General features: G+C 45.2%; 1 protein-coding gene across 1 annotated transcript in view; it reads right to left on the bottom strand.

The window, feature by feature from the left end:
- The window catches only part of LOC137525163 (sterol 26-hydroxylase, mitochondrial-like), a 28962-nt gene extending 6068 nt beyond the window's left edge, over positions 1–22894 (bottom strand). The window contains exons 1-7 of the mRNA XM_068246038.1: positions 22718–22894; positions 19217–19416; positions 16692–16889; positions 12626–12789; positions 9982–10148; positions 4819–4900; positions 2590–2790 (exon numbers count right to left, since the gene is read on the bottom strand). Of these exons, the coding sequence (XP_068102139.1) occupies positions 2590–2790; positions 4819–4900; positions 9982–10148; positions 12626–12789; positions 16692–16889; positions 19217–19416; positions 22718–22881 (1176 nt within the window). The 5' untranslated portion in view covers positions 22882–22894. The remainder of the gene's footprint in view (positions 1–2589; positions 2791–4818; positions 4901–9981; positions 10149–12625; positions 12790–16691; positions 16890–19216; positions 19417–22717) is intronic.
- Between the last annotated feature and the right edge of the window lie 755 nt (positions 22895–23649).

The raw sequence follows: 23649 nt of genomic DNA, 5'->3' as shown, positions 1-23649 counted from the left end.
CCACGCTGCAGGGCTCCTGACTGTTCACTGAACAGCGCTGCTTGGAGCCCTGGAAAACGCTGCCCCTGCCGCCTGACATGGATAGCACTCCTGGAGACCTCTCCCATGCATCCCGTCCGGGACAGGAAACTAAACTGAGGTACTGTGGCAGGTGTAGTATCTTATATGTGGCTGCCTATTGCTTATGCAAATTCTTCTTTTAACAGTTTCCTGTCCACAGTGGGGAGGGAGACCAGTCTCATCCAGGGGTGCTGTCCGAAATGACGTTCTGGGAAAACAGGCCTTCTGGGAATACCACGTTAGTACACGGGATTACCTGTCTGGCATTCGGCCAAGCAGGAAGTGACGGTAACTTCCTGCTTCAGGTATACCGAAGTGCACAGAAGCGTATTGTAAAAATACATGTCCGTGCATGTGGGTCGTAACTTCATCGCACCGTCGCCAACATTTTTAAAATCCAAGCGTCGCCATAAACTAACATGGCTTCCCGTCCGACACAGGGCAACGCAGATACACACGGTAACGTAGTTATGGACCCGCGTCAGATCGAACACTTCAGATCGATAGACTTTTATTACCCAGCGTTAGCAGTGCGATAAATCGCTGCAACTCAACACCCCAGTGTGAAAGGTCCCTGAGTTAGTCTTCATCTCAGGTTTCCTTTAAGATTGGGCAGATTTGCCAACCATATTAGCCAGATCTGCCAAGACAGCTGACCACTGCTGATGCAAATAGGGAGGAGCACCCAATGATGTCATGAAGAACCAGAACTACTCAGATTTTTGTAGAGGTTCATGCGATTTACATATTCACTCACTGCCCGGAAGTGACGTGTTATGAGGGTAGCTTCTTGCTTATGTAACACTGAATACTTCTGTTTCCGGAAGGCAAAACTTCTTAGCTCATCAAATTGTGGGCTTTTTGGCTGAACATGTATTAGCGGTTTTATTTATCCACGATTCAAATGGATTATTCCATTGCATGGGGTTTGGGAGGTAGAAGAAAGGACGGGAGGAAAACCCGGGAGCCCAATCTGGTGTAGTACTGTGAGTGACGGTTGGAGATCTTCAAAAGTAAAAAGCTGTTATACTCACAAGAGAGTCAATGATAAATCCAGAAGGTCCGCACACTCATATGTAGGTGGTTACCATTCTGTGTGTTTACCTTGACAAGGGGGACCCTTCGGGGCCCCGAAACTAATCGTTGGTTATGGAATGGAATTGTGTCACATTTTTTGAATAAAACAGCAGACTTGGTCTACATATGAGTGTGCGGACCTTCTGGATTTATCATTGACGGTTACTCAGGTCCAGCACCTCCACAGTGGTGTGCGATTCCTCCTCAGATTACTCACAAGAGAGGGTTGCAGTCACAGCAACCACTAAGATCGCGTGAGGGGAAGTACCGTCCCCACTCGGCCTTGTCGGCTGGTGGTCGCAGCTCCTTCAAAAAGTCCACTGAAACAGTGGTGACCCCAGTTCAGGGGTGAAACGTCTGTAGAAGGGTTAAGGAGGCGCCCAATGTATTTGCACAGTTTTAGGTGTGTTTCATATGCTAAAGAGCAATATTCTCAAGAGTAAAAAGTAAAAAATGGAAGGTCCTACCTTTAAAGTCCCACGTTACAGCAGCCAGTAATGCAGCCTAACTAACAGCACTGTAAAATCAATGTGCTGTTCACAGTGCACACGTTGCGTTACATAGTAACGCGGCACGTTTAAACAAAGTGCTGCATGCTGTACGTTATACTGGGCTAAGCCACATTAGACTGTTTGCACATGCTCAGTATTGTTGGAGGAGGATGTCTCCCCTCCTCCTCTGCAGCCAGCCACATGGCTAATTAATATTCACTGCACTGTGGTAACTCATGGTGGGACTGTAGTGTTGTCCGGATCATGAACGAATCGTTCATTTGATCCGGATCTTTTTTGTGAGTCGAATCATCCAGATCATCACAATGAAAGATTCGGTTCACAGTGGATGTCTGTCTGGAAGAAACAGGAACATACAGAATGTACAGTGCAGGGGAAGTCATGTAGTGCTAGTCATTTCACCCAGTCTGCTTCCCTAGTAAAATGATTCAAATGATTCGGTTCAAAGATCCGGATCTTTTCAATGATCTGATTCAAATGATCCGAATCCTTAAAAAGATCCGGACTTCCTATCACTAACCTGGAACGGCTGCTTTGAGAGCTGCATAACGCAGCTCAATCTGACGTCCAACTTCAACACCACCATGCGTTGCATTAGGGGCACGTTATGCGCTACGTAGCGTGGATCGGAGGGGTTGGCCCTAGAGCTGCGCAGCCGCATTCGCGGCCAGGCGGACTGCGCAGCCGCGGCCAGAGGAAGCGGCCATCTTTGGAGGGGAAGGAGAGCCCGACCCGGGCCGTGGGGTCGGGAGCCGGCCCGGGGGGGATAATGAGCGGGGGACCCGGCGGAGCGGCACGGAGGGCGCGGACGGCGTCCTCCGTGCCTGAAACTTAGAGGCAGGTAATTAACTTTTTTTACGTAGTTGGCCTCGTAAGTCCTTTAACTGCAGCAGCTATCCTGGGCGCCTGTATGGCAGTCCAGTTATTTTTGTCTACTCACCCGAGCTAACGCCAGGTGCATCTCCAGCTCTGCAATGCGTTTCCCCACACAGGCACGGATGCCGTAGCCAAATGGGATGGAGCTGAACGGGTGGTGGTTCATCCCGCCGTCTCGCAGCCACCTCCGGGGCAGGAACACGTCAGGGTTCTGAAAGTTGTCCTCATCTCTGGAGATGCCATAGTGGTTCAGTGCAAAGAGGGTCTGTCGGAAAATGGAAAGTCCTTAATCGTTAATCTTGTGTCCTCTCTTCTATAACAATCATTTCTTAAAGTTAACCAGAGACGAAGCACCCTCATGTATTTTACCATATATATCAGTGGGAACATTAGAGAAAACACCTACCCTGCTCGCTGTTTCATCCTTCACTGCTTAGCCTGCTTGTTATCAGCCCTGAAAAATTCCCAGACTGAACATTCAGTCTGGCTTTGCTCAGGAATCATTATAGCTGAGTCTGTCTTCTCTGATGTCTTTTCAAGCCCAAGCCTGCCCCCTTCTGGCTCTGCTATAATGACTCGGCTATAATGATTCCTGAGCAAAACCAGACCAAGCAATTTAGGACGTGCTCCATGGGCGACCAGAATCATTAGGTGCCTTGCGGAAGACTCCTTACTGTTTCATGTGCTGGCTTGCGCCAGGATTCAAACCTTGGTGAAAGGCACAAATCCCACATCAAAGGCAACAGCCTTACCAATTATTATTACCAATATTAGCCTTGCCAAGATTATTATTTGAGCTATTAGCCACTGGACGGCATCATAGGACAAGATACAATTTTTTTTTCTGCGTGCATGAAAAAAGGGTGCCGTTAAAAAAAGGGCGCCGTGAAAAAAGGGCCCGACTTAATAACGAAATGGTGCCGATTATTAATGAAATCTGATAACGATAAACATCGTTGTCAAGCTTTGTTAACAAAAAATACCGTTGTAAAAACAGACAAGAAATTATAACGAAAAGATATTAACGTTAAATATCGTTATGTAATTCAACAATACAGCTTAACCCAACCCTACCCTCACACAGAAGCTTCCCCTGGTGGTGCCTAAAACTAACCACTCCCCTGGTGGCACTGAACCCTAACCACCCCTCAGTGGTGCCTAACCCTAACCACCCCCCTGGTGGTGCCTAACCCTAACCACCCCCCTGGAGGTGCCTAACCCTAACCCCCCCCCCTGGTGTTGCCTAAAACTAACTGCCGCCCGCGTGGTGCCTAACCCTAACCACCCCCCCTGGAGGTGCCTAACCCTAACCACCCCCCTGGTGGTGTCTAACCCTAAGACCTCCCTGGTGGTGCCTAACCCTAAGCACCCCCCTGGTGGTGCCTAACCCTAAGCACCCCCCTGGTGGTGCCTAACCCTTACCACCTCTCTGGTGTTGCCTAACCCTAACCACCCCCCTGGTGGTGCCTAACCCTAACCACCCCCTGGTGGTGCCTAACCCTAACCACCCCCTGGTGGTGCCTAACCCTAACCACCCCCTGGTGGTGCCTAACCCTAACCACCCCCTGGTGGTGCCTAACCCTAACCACCCCCTGGTGGTGCCTAACCCTAACCACCCCCTGGTGGTGCCTAACCCTAACCACTCCCTCTGCAGAAACACCCTTTCACACATAGTAATGATAATATCTTTGATAACATAAAATCTGTACATATAAACGAAATAATATGACAAAAACGATAACGTTGCAAGCTTCTAAAACAATAACTACTTCAAAATCTATAATGTCTAATGTTGTTAACGATACTTATCTTACTTTTTTTGCTTTTTTTCGCATTAACGATAATTGCATTAAAGTCTATGGCGGGGCTCTTTTCGTCCACCCTCAGCTGGCGCCCTTTTTTCCTGCTACCTTTTTTCTACTTTTTAGTAGCATTTAACTCAATGCCACCACCAGATGGCAATACAGCATAAGTAATGATTATTTTGTATCTAAGTTCTTATGGAAGAGATGGATTTTTGCCATCACTAGATGGCTTTGTTGCATAGAAAAGTTATTAGAAGTTTATTTTTACTCCATGTTTGTTCTAAAAAAAAAAAGTAAAGTCCCTTAATGAATTTGTAGCATTTGAAATGGGGAGAATCTTATATAGGGTTGTATTGAAATGGAATTTTAAGTGTTTTCTAAACAAAAAAGGAGTATTTTTGGTTTTCCATAGTGGGAGTGGCTCTCAGCGTGAAATTCATTTGCAGGAGGGCTCCATAATTTGATGTTAGTCCCTGACAGTAACTTACATTTTTTGGGAAGCGATAGTCTCCAATCACCACTTCATTGTCTTTGATAACTCTGCCATTGTGGAACACGACCGGATACAACCTGCAGAGGAGCAAAGTCAGAAGGTTCGTGTTATCGGTATTGGCATAGTGATGTGTTGTGTAATCTATGTTTATTGTTTCTTATCAGATGTAACACTTTCCTTAACTTATCCCCAGGACTACTACTGATTTTCATATTGAGGTATGCTGGAGGTAGGGGAGGTATTGTTCTGGATAGATTCTCCTACAGCCCACTGTTCCAGCATAGGGACCCTCCCAGGCAGAGCCGGGACAAGGTCCTCCAGCACCCCACGCTGAGACACCAAAGTGCGCCCCTCCATCCCTCCCACCCCAGCCATCCCACACTGATTGCTATTACACTAACAGTGCGCCCCCCCCCCCCCCCCCCATCCCTCCCAGTCCCAACCCAGCCGTCACACCAGGGCAGTTTCTAGGCTAAATTGCACCCAGGGCGAGGGTGTAAAAATTGCGCCCCCTTCCCCCCACCCCCATGGACTCGGGAACCCTTACTCTTTAGAAACAGAAACACAGCTACAGGTCACAAGCAGATCTGCCTACTTTCTAGTGACAAGCCGCTCATCCAGGAGGAAGCAGGAAAACACCCAGGCGAGGAGAGCCCGGAAAGCCGACTCCTCCATGGGCGCCGCGCACTCACAGCCTGCAGTACCGCTACAGGACATCAGGTGTCATCACGGGTGGTGACATGATGATGACTTGAAGTCTGACGCAGGCAGCCTAGGAGGAGTCAAGGAAGGTGATCGCGCTGGTAATCTTCTTTCTTCTTCCATTTGGCTGCACCGCACGTGACCAGCTCCCTAGCGGTAATGTCCTTCTGCCTGCGCCCCCCTTCATCTACTTGCTGGTCTGCGCCCAGTGCGGTCGCCCTGCCCGCACTGCCCAAGAAACGGCCCTGCGTTACACACTGACTGCTATTAGACTAAGAGGCGCCCCAGGGCCCCTAACACCTTGATCTCTAGTTATCTGGCTTGCAATCACTGCCGTGTATCCTCTTTTCTTATTTCTTTTTGCTTCAAACCCAATAGGGGAATGATAGCTGAGTAAGTTGTGTGCCCCCTCCTACACTGCGCCCTCTCGCCTCTGCCTCGGCCCTGCCCTGCTCCCAGGGCCTGACTTGTACATTGTACCGCCCAAGGCCCACTATCACCAGCTACCCCGGACCATCAGTATTCTGAACGCCAACACGGTAGGAGCATTGTAGGCTCCTCTGAGCAGGGATGATCACCGGATGAAATCCGAATAGGTTTTACTTGGATTTCATCCAGTTAATTACATCACCTGTGCGGGTGGGCGAGGGGGGGTTAATCTTACCCATGAGACGTCTTCTTTGATCCGTCCCTCTGCGCCTCCCACGCTGCGTTCCAATCCGCCGTCAGGTGACTATACACTTCCTCCTTCAACCTGAAAGGAGGAAGTGTTTGCAATCACGTGACCGTGGCTTGGAACTCATCGTGGGAGGCGCCGAGGGACGGAACCAAGAAGACGTCTCATGGGTAAGATTAACCCCCCCCCCCCCTCCCTGACCACTCGCACAGGTGATCGAATTAATTGAATGGAATCCGAATAAAACCTATTTGGATCTCCTCCGGTGATCATCCCTGTCTCTGAGAACAGTTAGTAACGTGATAGCAATGATTAGATTATAAATTCACACTGTGTGCGTTTGATTATTTTTAAGCGCTGGCGATTTTAAAAACGCGCTTCTGCAATGTTGCTCTATGTGAGTGTTCTCACATGAGCGATGAGCTTTCTTTCCAATCGCAAATGTGGCTCCTGTACCATTTTCTGAGTATTTGCGCTTCAATAGTATAGGGAAATCCCTAAGCGCTTGAAAAAGAGATTTGAAAAGCAATTTCCCCCGCGCTTTTAAGAATAAATACATTGTATGTATTCTGTTCCAGGTCAAAGAGTTCCCTTGCTGAGTGTCATCAGGAAGAAAAAAAAAGTCGCTGGACAAAAGTGCTTAACAAAGCACAAATCGCTCTAACAGCACAGGGAAAAGCGCTTTAAAAACGCTCACAAAGGTGCTCAGCGCTTGCAAGTGCGCTGGCGATTTATAATGTGAACAAGGCCTTAATGACATGATGGGATTAGATTGTAAGATCTTTGATGAGCGGCACATTCGATGAGTGACAGGCAGCTCAGAGATCACTAAGGTGGCCACTAACGGTCCAATTTCTAGCGAAAAATCGTTCGAGCGATCAGAAATTCTGATTGGAAGAAAAATCGTTCACTACACCATCAACGAACCAATCTTTGCTTCCTATCTATCACAACCAATCAAGAAAATCCAAATTTTGGTTTGACAAAAATCCAATCGGACGACTATTTTTATAATCGTTCATAATCGATTGTGCCCATCAACTGAGATGGTTTTTAACCAATCCGATCAGAATTTCTGATCGCTCGAACGATTTTTTGCTAGAAATTGGACCGTTAGTGGCCACATTAAGTGCCCGTTTGCTGCCAGATCCGGCTGTTGGTAACACCCACCACTATGTGTAGCAGGATTAATGTCTGGCAGGATAACTCCTACTGCTACCCTGCTGCCCTCAGCCCGCCTCTTGCTTTCCTGGTTCCCTAGGCCATGGCCTTTGTGGCCTTGTCAGAAATCCGCCCATGGACCCTCCTCTTCTATTGGCCGCACTCCCAGCCATGCAAAAGCACATCCCAACTGAGCATGTGGGAGTAAGTTCTGCACGTGCCCAGTAGAACAAAGTCTTGTTCACAACTTTTTTTTCCCCTCCATGCACAAGAAATTTAGTCTACTGGGCATGCGCAGACCTTACTTGCACATGCCCAGTCCAGATGAGCTTGTCTATGGCCATGATTGTGGCCAGAAGAAAGTCAAAAAACCTATTTGAAATGCTTCAGTCAAATAGCTATAGAGGGACCCTGCTCTGGAACAGGATTTGTGAAGTCTCTGGACAATCAAGACTCTTCCCACCACTATGTAATTATCTAACTTTTTTTATTTTATTCACTTCTGGCAGCCTTTAAAGGGAACCTAAACTGAGAAGGATATGGATTTTTCCTTTTAAAATAATACCAGTTGCCTGAATCGCCTGCTGATCCTGTGTCTCTAATACTTTTAGCCACAGCCCCTGAACAAGCATGCAGATCAGGTGCTCTGACTGAAGTCAGACTGGATTAGCTGCATGCTTGTTTCAGGGTGTGATTCAGCCACTATTGCAGTCACAGAGACCAGCTGGACTGCCAGGCAACTGGCATTGTTTAACAGGAAACATCCATATCACTCTCAGTTAAGGTTCCCTTTAAAGGGAACCAGAGCTGAAAAAATAAAGATTTTATACATACCTGGGGCTTCCTCCAGCCCCATACGCTCTGATCACTCCCACGCCGCCGCCGTCCTCCTCTTCCCGCAGCTACGAGAACCGGCTCCCCGCTCTTCCGTCAGTCAGAGCCAGTCTAAGCGTAGCAGAAGTGCGCTCTTTGCGTATCTCTGCAGCACTGTATGGAGAGATACGTAGAGGGCGCACTTCTCCTGCGTAGCGCAGCTCTGATGACGTCAGCGATGGGAGCCGGTTCTCGTAGATGCTGATCGGAGCGTATGGGGCTGGAGGAAGCCCCAGGTATGTATAACTTCTTTTTCATTTTTTTCAGCTAGGGTACATCTCTGGTACCCTTTAAAGCCCAAAAGAGCCCTGGAGATCCCAGAAAAAGGAATTTAGGGAAATATTTTCCAATGGGGAGAAATGAAAAGAATAGATGTCAAACATTTAGCACTTGTATCTACAGGTGAAACTTGGAAAAATTAGAATATTGTGCAAAAGTCCATTTATTGCAGTAATTCAACTTAAAGGTGAAGCTAATATATGAAAATAGGAACCCTTTGCAGGTGTTTTGGATTAATTTGCTGATTAGAGTCTGACACTTTGAGGCTTTGCTCACATTGCGTTACCTTCGTGTGGCCGTCTGCGTTGGCCGTTTTTTGATGCTTTTTCCCCCCCCAATTTTTGTGCATTGGCCATTTTTGTTAAGTGCTTTTCTAAGGGCCATTGCCTCTCCGCACCGGGAAATCATCTGGTCTTCTCGGCTTCCTGCTTCCTGTGATGTCACAGGAAGCAGGAAGCCTAGAAGAGCCAGATCCAGGTACGGAGAGGCAATGGTAAGATTAATGACAGCCCGCTCCTCTGCGCATTTAACTCTGCAGGCAGGGGGGGACACTGGGGGGCACATTAGGAGGCAGGGAGGGAGAAATAGCGGCCACCCATCCCGCATAGCATACGGCATCACCGGGGCTGGTGCCTCGATCAGTTTTTTTTCCCCTTGCCCAGCGGCCGGGACAGAAGGGGGGGCAGCACGGGGTGGCAGGAGGGGCCCCCAAATCGGGACCGTCCCGATGAAAACGGGACGGTTGGGGACTCTGTGTAATGTCTCCTTGAAGCAGCAACGACATCATCACTAGTGGCAGCAGCTGTTAGCCTTCCATTGTGCTTGCAAAAACCAAGTGGTACTACTACAAACCCTCTTATAGGTAGGTGGTACCTGGCAACCCTCCACAGGGAAACATAGAAGTTCTGCAGAGATGCCCACAGCACACTTAGTCATGAGACTAAGCACATGTGCGCCTGAAACATGTCAGCTGCCTTGTCTGTCTTTGGATGTGTCAATAAACGTTTCCTGGATTGTACCTTGTGCTCACAAGTAGTGCCCCACCAGTTCTGACTGATTTCCGGTTACCAATGTTAGCTTGTTAACCGACTATGTTCTGTTGTCCACCTGTCCTGACAATTGGTCTGATAATCATTTAATGATAGAACTCCACCTGCCCTTGACCTCAACTTTTGTTTGACTTTGCTTGATTGCTGCCTGCCCTGAACATTGGTTTGCTTGACTACAAACTCTGGAACGTATTGTCACCTGTTCTTTCTTGTCGCTGGTGGGGCAATCCTGGGGGTTGTGACCTGGTGGCTTCTAGGCAGCAAAGTCGTCAGTTGCCTGGCCTGCTAGGGGTAGCGGCCCATCATCCCTTGTGGGGTGCTCTGGTGACGACCGGTAGTCACTAAGATTCCGTGCCTCAAGAAAGCCCACGCCTACCAGTGGAAGAGTCAACATGAGAGCTGCTGGATTTGCACATACCTAAGGGTTTCCTTGATCACAGCTTTCAGCAGTGGCATCCGTGAGATATCATCAGCGGTGGGTATCTGATCTACAGGAACTGCCCGGACCACCTCCTCGTGCAGCGACTGCTGGATCTCTGGGTCCCGAGCCAGTTCATACAGAGTCCAGGACAAGGTGTTGGAGGTCTACAGGAAAGGGGGGAGACGCCAGAGTCCATTTACCTAATGCAGGCCAATTGAATTAGACTATAAATTCTCCTGGAACAAAGATGGAGGAATCTTATAACATATCTATTTAATGTTTTTCTTCTCCCATCTAACACTCCCCCACTTCCTACTCACTAAATTCTCCCCAGGCTCCAACAATTATGTCACTCTGGGTCTTCCTCCTGAGGCTCTAAAAGGCCTTCTAAAGAAGCAGTCATGGCAGTTGCCCAGGTGGCATGGCTCCTGTGGATCCTATTGTCATCCTATTCTGGAACCTCTTAATATCTCCCCAACCCCTGAATTCCCTCATGAATTTCTTGTGACTCGTGACAATCTATATTCACCGGCACTTGCCAACCTTTATTGTTGTGGGTCTGGTGGGGTCTTTTGAGTGCGATTCTGTTGGGGGTGTCTGCTATCCTTGCTGAAGGGCATGCCACAGACAGAGAGGAGCATACATGAACTGTGAACCCAAATATGTCCACACATTGCTTACCGACTGTACACCAACCCTAACCTCCATGTTTCCCATTTTCCATTTATAATCAAGATAGCCATTCCGGTCCGTGGGCTTAAAATAGTTAGTAGTACTGATACTCAAGTCATCAGGATCTACTGTAATTGCCAAATCTAAAAAGTGTATCTGCGAGTTGTCTGTTTCCATGGTAAAGGACAGACCCAATTTATTCCCATTTAGGTAATCTCTATATCTATATAATTCATCTACAGTGCCTTCCCACACACACAACACATCGTCTATGAAACGGCGATGGAGGACGAGGTTCACACGGAAAGGATTGGTATCCGTCCAAATTAGTTGTTCCTCGACGAATAAAACTTTACAAACGGGAACCCAGGACAAACTTGGTTGTTACTCTTGTAACTCCAAGCGTTGTTTGTGCTGTAGAACAATTATTAATGGGGTTACCACCTTTAGGGCCAATAAGTCTATTGAATATCCTATAAGAAACTACGTGACGTGCCAAAGCACATACGTAGTGTATTTACTTAGTTGCCCATGTGATTTGGCCTATGTGGGCCGTACCATCCAAAAATTACAAACTAGACTAAACAAACATAGATCCAACATATTTAAGGGAGAACCGAAACATGGGGTGTTCTCATCATTTTAACTTAGCTCATAAAAGGAATTTTGACGTCCTGAGGGCCACCATTATAGAGCAGGTTCACCATTCGAGCAAATATGAAAGATATCGGGTTCTATGTAGACGGGAGTCCTTTTGGATCCTAAAATTGGGAACACTGGAACCAGGTGGTTTAAATAAATGTCTGGAAGAGATGAGTCACTTTCGATCAGTGGTACTTTAATTTACATCTTTTGGTAGGGTACATCCATGTAGGGATATGGTTGGAACAAGTGTGTGCGTATACAGAGACATATATATACATATAATGTGGTCTATGCGGGAACTTAGTATAGTCATGGACTAATATTGCTATAGGTCCGAATAATTATGGGGGAGTACACATGGAGGGATGTATGTATATGTGCGTATGAGTATGTGGTGGTGTATGTGTCTCCCCCATATATGTGTGGATGTGTGGAAGTGTACATGCATGTGAGTATGTATGTGCATGTACTTGAATATGGATATGAATTTGAGGACATATGAGGCTCCTATATATATATATCTATATCTCAACTCCTTTTATATAAAAAGATTTAATGCTTTTTTACTACTTATTGCTTAACTCATTTTATGATTATGTATGGCTGTGGCCGAAAGGCACTGTGGAGGCATACAGCTATTGTTGACACACAATCTCAAAAACTAACAATCTGAAATATCTATAGCAACTTTATATAAAGTTTGCCTAGCAATGCTACTTGTAGCCCTAATGGTAGGATCAATACGCTAATTGTGGCTATTATAGGTACTACGGTATCCCCTCCCCTCTACACAGAGCCGATTGGCTACAGCCTTATGAATTGCTGTATATAATGAACTGTTTTTAAAATGGCCATATGACTTGAAAAAGCGGGGGTAGAACTTCCGCGAAACGCGTTGTCATTAAATCATAATTATCTAGCTGGGTTGTCTTTATTAATTGCTGATAACCTAACTGTACGCTGCTCGCTGCGGTATCACGATAGAAGCAGCGAGTGCGTTCTAGTCTTCATAGCAACTCCTGCAGGAAGTGCCTCGGAGAGTGACGTCACGTCCGCCCTACCAGGAGAGCCCAGTCCCCGGCTCGGCATAGAGGGACGCAGGCTGATCTCGGCAAAGCACGCTGTGCTAAGCCAATTTCGTATGAGGTGAGACCTGTCCTGGGATACCACCCCTCCTTATTGTATATATCGCTCAGTGCGCCCCCTCTCTTCTTCAGTACCCTTTAAGGATCCATTGCTGAATGCACGTGCCCCACCACCACTACTTTACCGAAACACAGGTGTAGCTTTCTCAATGATAAAATAAGTCCTATCTCCTACATACGGTGTCCACGCCAGCCAGCAGCAGCTCGGCCACGCTGCCGTACACCTCGGTTATGGTCAGTTTTCCGCTGGACAGCAGGTAGGTCAGATATTCCCCTTGCACCTCCTCTCCCTTCTCCATCCTGTCCTGGATCTCACTCATCTTCTGGTCAATCAGCTTTTTCCCTGCAGGGGAAGCAAAGAGACAGTTTGGGTGATATTTAAAGAGAAACTTTAGCAAAAAGGGGAAAAAAATCATCAATACATTGCAAAGTGAGACGCTAAAAAAATAGAAGAGAGGTCAAGAAATGATGAATATTCGCCATGGAATTTGTTCATGTTGCTTGATCCACAATCAGCCTGCAGGTCATCATCTTTACTGCTGACAGGCAGGAAAATAAACTAAACTTTAAAAGGTTGTATTTTTATACATGTATAGGGAGATACTGGTTGCTTGGCAGTTGGAAACAATTATTTCCCACAATGCAACAAGGCTCCCACAGTGTGAGGTCAGGACCTAGGTCCTGACATCACACAGTGGGAGGGGTTTCACCACAATATCTGCCATACAGACGCCTCTGATGATCTATTTGAGGAAAGGTAAAGATTTTTGGTGGGAAAGGGGGCATCAGCTACTGATTGGGATGAAGTTTGATTCTTGGTAACAGTTCCTCTTCAAATCAATATATATTTCTTATTTTCATATGCTAATAAGGTATAAAGGAAAATGACGCAGGATAGGAAGAAACAGTGTGGTTTGAATTATAAAACAACATATTTTTCATATGAAATCTTTATGGCATGCGTGACTAAGGGTGTGGCTAGGATGTGGCAGGGGTGTGGCTCACGTGTCCCTCTTTCCAATCTCTAAAAGTTGGGAGGTATGCTCATTGCTCATATCCCTCTCTCATCTCTCTCATGTGACCAGTGGCACTTATAAACTTTGAAACAGCTCCCACCTGCCATCCTCATCATTTTTTTTCCTGTTCCCTTATTTCATGGTGCTTTGTCAGGGGTTCATACTTATTGGGGGTAGGGTCTCCCACTAAAGTGCAAGGACCGTGATGGCGGATTTTATGCTGGTAACTTACAGTAGTTGCTTGAGTCATCCGCCGAGCACTGGGTGTACAGTTAATGGTTGGTAATGGTAATATTGGTAGATTACATTCAGGTCTGTGGTAAACCTCCACATAAATGGCAAATAAGTGTGGGTGCTTTTAAAGAGGAACTCCAGTGAAAATAATGTAATAAAAAAGTGCTTAATTTTTACAATATTATGTATAAATGATTTAGTCAGTGTTTGCCCATTGTAACATCTTTCCTCTCCCTGATTTCCATTCTGACATTTATCACATGGTGACATTTTTACTGCTGGAAGGTGATTTCAGTGGAAGGAGATGCTGCTTGCTGTTTTGGCAGTTGAAAACAGCTATTTTTCCACAATGCAATGAGGTTCACAGATAGGAAACTGTCAGGACCATGATGGTGGGAGGGGTTTCACCACAATATCAGCCATACAGACCCCCCTGATGATCCGTTTGTGAAAAGGAAAAGATTTCTCATGGGAAAGGGGGTATCAGCTGTTGATTGGGATGAAGTTCAATCCTCGGTTATAGTTCCTTCGCATTACACGTGTACACATGCATTGCCATGGAAACAGGCACAAGTTAAGCTGCAGATAGCTATAAATATTCTCCATTGGGAGTCAGTGAGAAGCAGCTCCAACACAAAATTGTTGCATTTTTCTCGTCTCGGCTGCTGCCGCCGGAGCAGCTATCGCAAATACTCATGTGCATATGTTTAATGTGGGTTGGCCTTAACGATTGTTGCTAGATAGGACGACACTGCTGTGCATATACTGTTCAATGGAGAGGGGAGGAGGGCTGACAGGGAGGCACGTGAGCTGGCAGGCCAAGTACAAAAATAAACTTCTCTTTCGTCTGTGTCATTTAGAGATCAAGCTTTCCATAACACGAAACAGAACAGCTGTAGATAGGTTAGATTCTTGGCCAAAGGTTAACTAGCCTGAGTAGGAGGGTTTACTATACCCACTTTTATCATAATTATTATCAATCATGTTTAATATTTATATAGTTCTGACTCTTCTGTAGCACTTTACAAAGTACATAGTCACATAGCTCCCAAGTGTGCCTCTTTCGGAGGGACAGTCCCTCTTTAGGAGCCCTGTCCCTCTTTCCTCCTCATTTGTCCCTCTTTCTGGACTTAGTCTCTCTTCTATGTAAATATATATATTTTTCTTCTAAAAAATATGTTTTATTGACTCTAAACTTTATTCCCATCCTTTAAATTCCTATATTTCTAATTTTCAAATGTTAATATGAAGGAAAATGCAACAGGATAGAAAGGACCAGTGTGGTTTGAAATGTAAAACAACATATTTTTCTTATGAAATCTTTATGGTATTCATGACTAGGGTTGTGCCGGGGGCGTGCTCAGGGGTGTGGCAGCGGCGTGGCTTAAGTGTCCCTCTTTCTCATCTCAAAAAGTTGGGAGATATGTAGTCATGTCACTGACTGTCCTCAGAGGAGCTCACAATCTCGCCCTACCATAGTCATTGTCTAATGTCCTACCATATTATTATTATGTATTTATATAGAACGGACATCTTCTGCAGCACATTACAGAGTACATAGTCATGTCACAGCTAATATGTCCAAATATATAATTATTATTATTGTATTTTGTTGTTTACTTCAAGTTGAAGAAATTTGCATAAAACATTTGCATAAATTTGCATCAACTTTGGAATTAGTTGTATCTCATTGACATCCCTATAAATGGGAATTTTATAATGACAATGGAATGTCTCTTAAAATATCTAAACGGTCTTATCCTCTTAAGGTACCTTCGATCGAGATTTCTGTCCAGTCCGGGTTGATCATTTTGATCAATTTTCAGTTAAAAACAAATCAATAAAGTACAAATGTGCAATAGATTCCTGACAGATTTGATTGCTGTGATTGGATCTGACAATATACCTATCTAACCTATACTGGGGGGCATATACCTATCTAATCTATACTGGGGGGCATATACCTATCTAATCTATACTGGGGGGCATATACCTATCTAACCTATACTGGGGGGCATATACCTATCTAACCTATACTGGGGGGCATATACCTATCTAACCTATACTGGGGGGGGCATATACCTATCTAACCTATACTGGGGGGCATATACCTATCTAACCTATACTGGGGGGCATATACCTATCTAACCTATACTGGGGGGCATATACCTATCTAACCTATACTGGGGGGCATATACCTATCTAACCTATACTGGGGGGCATATACCTATCTAACCTATACTGGGGGGCATAGCCCTATCTAACCTATACTGGGGGGCATAGCCCTATCTAACCTATACTGGGGGGCATATACCTATCTAACCTATACTGGGGGCATATACCTATCTAACCTATACTGGGGGGCATATACCTATCTAACCTATACTGGGGGCATATACCTATCTAATCTATACTGGGGGGCATATACCTATCTAACCTATACTGGGGGCATATACCTATCTAACCTATACTGGGGGGCATATACCTATCTAACCTATACTGGGGGGCATATACCTATCTAACCTATACTGGGGGCATATACCTATCTAACCTATACTGGGGGGCATATACCTATCTAACCTATACTGGGGGGCATATACCTATCTAACCTATACTGGGGGACATATACCTATCTAATCTATACTGGGGGGCATATACCTATCTAACCTATACTGGGGGCAACTATATGGGCTACCTATACTGGGGGGGGGACCTATAGCTGGCTACCTATACTGCGGGCACCTATACCTGTCTCCACGTTGGGGGCGCATTTTACGCCCTCACCCTGGGTGCAATTTAGCCTAGAAACTGCTAGTATTTGGCCCCACCCACACCATATTTTGGCCACGCCCACACGCCACTTTCAGGAACCCCCCCCTTGGAAATCCTGGATTTGCCCCTGAATTGGCCAGGAAAATTGGCCAGCTTTATCTATATAACTGCCGCCATCAGTTCGGGGCTATTGTATTAGAGCTCTCCTTTTTAATTTACTTACCGAATGCAAAGATGTTATCCCACCCGGTGAGGTACCGGTCCCAGTAAGGTAAGACTCGCCTGCTCCACACCGGCAGGTAGGTGACATAAGCAGAATTCTTCAACATGATTTCAATAGACTTAATAAACCTTTGCGTGTCTGGAGGGACCTGTTTGCCGAGGCAGCCAATCCTGGTCTCAAACAGAACAGAGGAGATTCCTACGATAGAGGAAAGAGTTTACTTAAAGCAGACCACAACTCAGAACTTCCTCTCTGCTGTAAAAGATAAGCAACAGCAAAATAACCTTTAAATTAAAAAAATGTCTTTGTTACAGCTGATACAATTCCTGCATTAAATCTGCAGTATGTCTACTTCCTGCTTTCATGGAAGCAGACATAAGGTTAACATTCTGTGTTTACAGATTAGCTGCTCTGCCGAGGCAGCCAGCTGACACAGCGGAGAGATCAAATTACAGTGGTGATTAGTCACAGATAAGGGGGGATTAGACAGACTAAACTCTTTATATACATACAGGGTGCATCTCTCACTGGTTTCCTTCTGTCCTGTGCAAGGGTTCAGGTCCACTTTGAAATTGAAGTGAAAACGGGGTGGGGGATTTGCTAATAGCTCAGAACAGTGTGTACAAGAAAACAGTTTATACACATTTACACAAGCTAAGATCTGTCTGTGCAGACCTCCAGCATTGAGAACTAAAGCCTGGTATACGCCTTGAAATTATATTGGCCAATTTTATCACCTCCATATAATATGAGGGTCAATTAATTTTGAATACTCTGACCAGATTGTGTAGGTAAACTCTCCTACTACATGGAAGTGCTAAAATTGGTCAGTGATTGGCCAATCAATTTTGGATGTGTGTATTCAGCCTTAATGCTAAATAGACCCTGGTACACACTTTTATTGATTGGCCAATCACTGACCAATTTTATCACCCCCTTGTAGTATGAGGGTTTACCTACACAATCGGTTCATAGGCCTCAATTCACTAAGATCATGCTGGAGATAATAAGGCAAGAGAAAACTTACCACCACACAGTAAGAGAGTTATTTTATCTCTTCATTCCTCAAGTTACCTCCTCTGTAGTTAAGTTACCTCCTCTGTAGTTATTTTCACACGCAGTTCATTAACAGACTGTCTTTAACTTTCGAATTCTGGAGTTATTTTAAGGATTGAAGAGTTAACTTTAGCTTTGCCTGAGGTAAAATGTTTCCTGAGTACTACATGCCTCGTCACCATGGTGATAACTATAGAAACGTTATTAAAGACAGGAGATAAGCTTAGTGAATTGAGGCCATAGTAGTCATTATTATCTTTTGGACCTCATACTACATGCAGGTGGTAAAATTGGTCAGTGAATGGCCAACCATAATTTAAAGTGTCTACTAGGCTTTAGGAGTCATCTTACCTGAAAGCTGTGACAGAGATAGCCTTTGGGGGGGAGGTGGGAGGGTAAGTGGGGCAATCGCTCCAGGCCCCGCACGCAGGGGCCTCAGATTTCTCCGTGACAGAACCTTGTTGTGAAGCAGCAATCAAAGGTAGACCGGCCAATAGCAGCAGCACCTTCTTCCCATTAGCCAATACTGGAGCTACTGTGGCCATCCAATCATAGAGGCAGGAGGGACAATATTTCAAAGAAGTGCCGCTCGGCTGATACGCAGTGGCCTGCAGGTATTGCTTCATCAGAAAAGCGTCCCCCCCCATGCTGCCCAGCCGACCTCCGTGCTACCATAAGGAGACCCGCAGCTATGCTACTGACAAGGAGGAGATCCAGGAGGAGAGAGACCACCAGTAATGCAGCAGATGTGTGCTTCCCAGCCAGTGTTTACTTTGCCGGGCAATGCGTCTGCGGAGCTGCTATGGCTGAAAGATTTCCTGGCCCCCAGCAAGGAGGGTAGGAGCAGAGAGGTGAGCTCAGGGTGGAGGTAGTCTGAATGTGGAGGGAGTACCTGTAAGAAAGGAAAGGCAGAGAGATTGGCCTCTATGCACCCCCTAATACGGTAAAAGACAGGTATAGCTAATGTGTAGGGAAGAAAAAAGGTCCATGTGCTGGTTGGACCCTTGCAGAAGACAAATGACCTCATTTTGACAGAACCTGAGGGGTGTGTGTGTGTATGTATAGTGTGTGTGTGTGTGTGTGTCTGCTGTGTGTGTCTGGCATGTGTGTGTATTTGTGTGTATATGCATGTGCATCTATAGCATAACTGTGTCTCTAGGCCCTACATATGACAATCGCCCCATTCCCCGTGTACTGTAAGGCCGCCTCTGGCTGTGATCACATGGGCATGGGCAGAGTCACTTCCTGTTTCCTTAGCCTAGGCCAGAAACTGGTGCTGGCACTTCCTGTTCAGAACTGAAAAAAACAAAGAAACAATGGAAGGGTAAGTATTCTTAATTAAGCCTTTGCAGTTTTTATTTCTGCCGCCATGTTGCATAGATACATAAGGGGGCTTTTAGTTGTGATTTCAGGTCTTATTTGGCGTTCCTCAAGTGAGAAAAGGTTGTGATCTCTAAAGTGTACTGTACCTTCTAAGGAAAATCGATAAAAGACGTTGGCAATGTCAGGGACGGTATTTCCAGATGGGCTCTCCCTGCGAATATCTTCGAAGGTCTTCATCAAATCCGTCACCACCTCATTAAGGCTTCCCTCATAGAGTCTGGCCTCTGATGGCTTCAGCATCCTCTTATTGAGTACAGTGCGGAGAGTGTGCCACTTGTGTCCCTGCCTGGGGGCCAAGACAAGTCCTGCAGGTGAAGAGCAGCTACAAACAACCAGTCTTATCAACCAATAAATTATCACTCGGCCAATCTCTATAGTAATTGTTTTCCTTTGTCCTGAATTTTTATCACTTCCTGTTCCGACAGGAAGTGAGGTAAACTCTCAAGGAGTAGCAGAGATGGCAGTGACAAATAAAACATGCTTTGTAGAGAGGAGAAGAATTAAGGTGCCCATACCCATACATCTAGCGATGATAGGCTAAGTCGACCAAGAGAAAAATCTCTCTCGAAACGAATCTGATTAGAGAGAGTTCTGTCAGCTGCCCATGTACCGCAAGCCGATTTCCAATCAATTTCATGCTGGACTCAATCCAGAATCGACCTTGTGACGCGGTATCCTCCACCTCGCTGGCCTGACGTTGTCTCCCCTAATATCAAATATGCCCCCTCCCCCCGGTGCTCAGTACACTATACATTTCCTGTCCTTTGTCCATACACACGCCCCATTTGGTTGCAGGCGTACACGTGGGTGGGTGTGACGTCACACATACCCCTACGTTACTCTGCCAACCACATGGGGTGCGTGTATGGGCGGAGGATGGAGCCCAGAACCAGCGGCGGACAGTGACAGGTAATGTGCAGTGCACTGGGGAAGGACAGTGTCTGGGGTTTTGTTGCATTCGTTGCTCATCCTGACATCGCTTGGCGTTACTGCCGCACACCTGATCGAGCAAGTCGGCTCTACATCTTGCAGCATGTCCACCCATTCATGTGACCAATTTAGGTCTGAAATCAGCCACTTTGTCGATCGAGCATGCACTTGGCGGCACCGAATTTCATCCGATTTGATTATAATCGAATTGGAAGGCCAATCTGCAGCCAAGTCTCCTAATGTATGGCCACCTTTACAGTCACTGACTTGTTTTGAATGTTGTCCATTATTTCCTGTTCCCCAAACTACCAGTTATCACATGATTGGATGGTCCTCTGATTTTAAATCAATTCTGCTGCAGACTGATAGGAAAACAATGACAAACGATTGTGTCTTGTTGGTTGCTTTGCAATCAGATATGCTGGCAAGTGTTGACTGTTACTGCATGTCGCACCGCATACACTGCAGCCATGATTGATTTTTTAGAAAAATTAGCTAAAACTTATTAAAAGTATAGAATCTGTCAGAAAAGCCACAATACACATGTGCACAGAGTTTTTTGCTTTTTCAGTCGATTAATGTGCAATTATATCTTATATGATTAATTGTTTTAAGAAGAATTATATAATAAGCTTTATATTTAAATAAGTATATTAGAAGCCCTGTATGTTTCAATAAGCCTTAAATTGCTGAAGACTCTTACAGGTCTGGTTACAGTGTCAACCTGACCAATCTTATGTCTGGGAAAGAACAGACACATTCCAAACTAATTAGCAGAAGGACACATTATCAGAAATTGTTTACTGTTTGGAAGTTCAATGTCTGGGGCAAAAAAAGTCAACCAGCAGACAAGATGGCTGGTGACGTCCATTTTTAATTAACTGAGTCAGAAATGCCCTATTTAGAATGTATAAACTATAATATTATGATTTAGGTATTCAAAACATGATAAAGCATTGACGCAAGGAAGCTTGAGCCAATTAGAACCTGGGATTTAGGGAAATTCTAGATTAGGCAGCCCTATTGCATCCAATCACTATAAAAGTAGGAGCTGAAAGCTCATAGTTTGCAGAAGCCCAACAATCTCCTGTGAAGACACATGAGGCAGAAGCTACCTTACCACATGTGGTTCTAGATGCTGAAGAGATGACAGAGAAGGGGTAATATGCTGGTGATTTACTTTATTAATTTTTCAGCATTAAGTTTTGTTAAGGTGTTAGCAAGAAGTTTTTTTAGAAGCTATTTTTTAAGCCATTTCTTTAAGAAGATTACTACAAGTTTTACACAGCTAATAGATACGCAGCTATTGATACAGATGAGACTACTTTTGATCTTATTCTACATAACACAACTGTTATATTCTTTTTTGAATGTACTTAGAAGATTAATGAACGCTTGGCTATAAAAGCCTTGATAAGATGGAATACTGTTAGAAGGAAACACTACTTAGAACTGTTCATATTTTGTATATATGCTGTATGATAAGCAAATACAATTTTTTATATAAAATCCTATACTGAGTGCTCTGATTGATTTCAAGGTATACCGTCAATCTATAATTACTGTTATAGAGGGTTCAGACCCCGCTATGCCAGATTTATATGATGGCAACGCTTTAAAGGCTGGTCCTTTACTGAGTTAGCAATCATGAAAAAGGCAAAAACCTGAGCGGTACTTGCCTTTTTCATGATTGCTAACTCAGTAAAGGACCAGGAAATTAATTGTACTAATCAATTGCCTAAAAGGTTGCCCATGGATATGCTCGTGTGTAGGCAGCCTAATTTATTCCCACTTTGTCCTATCTTACCAGACCTTGGGCTTAATTCACAAAGCCGCGATAACTAATATCACGGTCGTGCTAGCGTTTTGCGCGCTATACCACGTGTAATAGTTTTCACGCGAAATCACAAATTTGCGCAGGCTAATGCGCTTTTTTTGCACAAAAATTTGTGTTAGCATACGAAAATTTGCAATTGCGCATGAAAACCGTTACTCGCAGTATAGCGCACGCACAACGCTAGCACGACCGTTATGTGAGTTATCACGGCTTTGTGAATCAAGCCCCTGATGTGAAAAATGGTTTGTTATTTTAGGCAGGGTAGGTTGATGAGAAGTGCACATAGTTTTATAGGGTTGCAATGCTGGACACAAAGCGTTAATATCCCTCAGCAGTGGGAGGAGGTGGGCTGGATCAGGTGATCTGCTCTGTGATGGGAAAGGAATTCTCATTTTACTGGCAATAAGGCATAGCTGGATGCAACCTGCCAAGAATCAGACAGGTAATTTCAATACAAAGGGTGGCACACAGAAGAAGACAAATGCAGTAGTAGCGACATTTGCAATTCGGGTAAAACCATGTTGTAATCGTATCGCACCAATGAAAAGTTACCCATGCAAGGTCCATTGGAAAGCTTGTGTCCTTGCTCTTTGTGGATCGCAAACGATCCAAAAAAACGCAGAAAGCAGCCCTTGTTTGTTTCTCTGAACTAAACAAGGATGATTTCTGGTTATAGAGCGGAATAACTGCCTTTTATACTTTGCTAATACACAGCTACCCCTGGCACATAAGCACCTGTAGGCACAAGCCTACAGTGCCTTATGGGAAATCTTGCCATGGCTAATTGATATAGGCCTTAGCATCAGGTGGTTATGCTTACTCAGTCAGAGGGCCGTAAGGTAGATTCCTGGCGTCCCGATGTTCCTTCCAGAGGTCTATTTCCGTCCTCATAGGATATTTTCCCTCCTGTCTGACCAGTGTCTCAATCATTAGTGGGTCCATTATCATCACCATCTTGAACTGTCCAATCTCCGACTTAAACATTGGTCCGTAAACCTTGTATTTTATCTATCAATGCCCAGAAGACAACAGAGTTACCCAGCAAGAAATAACAATGATATCTATCAATCATTAATATTTATTGTGTGTTGTACAATGCTGAACAGGTCCTATTGTGGTGTTCATATATCTGTCCTGTAGAGGGCACTGTGCTACTCGCATAAGATGATCTGTACTGCTGTGGGTTGTTGGTTCCTGTTCATGAATGCTGGAGACATGGAGAAAAGTATTGCTTTATGTAGAGGGCTGCTAAAGCTTGTAAATAAACCTAGTCCCAGTTATTCTGCATCCGTGATTATTGAACACAACATCTACGTACAAACAAGGCTGGGCCGAGGCAGAGGCGAGAGAGGCTCCAGCCTCAGGGCGCAGTGTAGGAGGGGGTGCACAACTCACTCAGCTATCATTCCCCTACTGTGTTTGAAGCAGAGAGAAATAAGAAAAGGGGATACATGGCAGTGACTGCAAGCCAGATAACTAGAGATTAAGGTGTTGGGGGGATTGGGGGCACCTCTTAGTCTAATAGCAATCAGTGTGTGATCACGCGATCAGCAGTCATCACGCAATCTGCCATGCATGGCAGTTTGCGCGCGTAAACAATTGTGTCCGATCACACATGTGAATCGCGCACAAACGGTCGTTTATCACGCGGAGTAATCCTTTACACACGGGGCAGATTGCATGATAACTGGTGTGATAGCAGTTACCACGTTTTTGTGAATCGAACCCCTTATCAAAGATATCACACCTTAT

Source organism: Hyperolius riggenbachi, chromosome 7 (genome assembly GCF_040937935.1).
Source record: "Hyperolius riggenbachi isolate aHypRig1 chromosome 7, aHypRig1.pri, whole genome shotgun sequence".
In the NCBI taxonomy this organism is placed as follows: Eukaryota; Metazoa; Chordata; class Amphibia; order Anura; family Hyperoliidae; genus Hyperolius; species Hyperolius riggenbachi.
The sequence above is the reverse complement of the archived record's forward strand: the minus strand, read 5'-3'. Positions and strand labels throughout refer to the sequence as shown.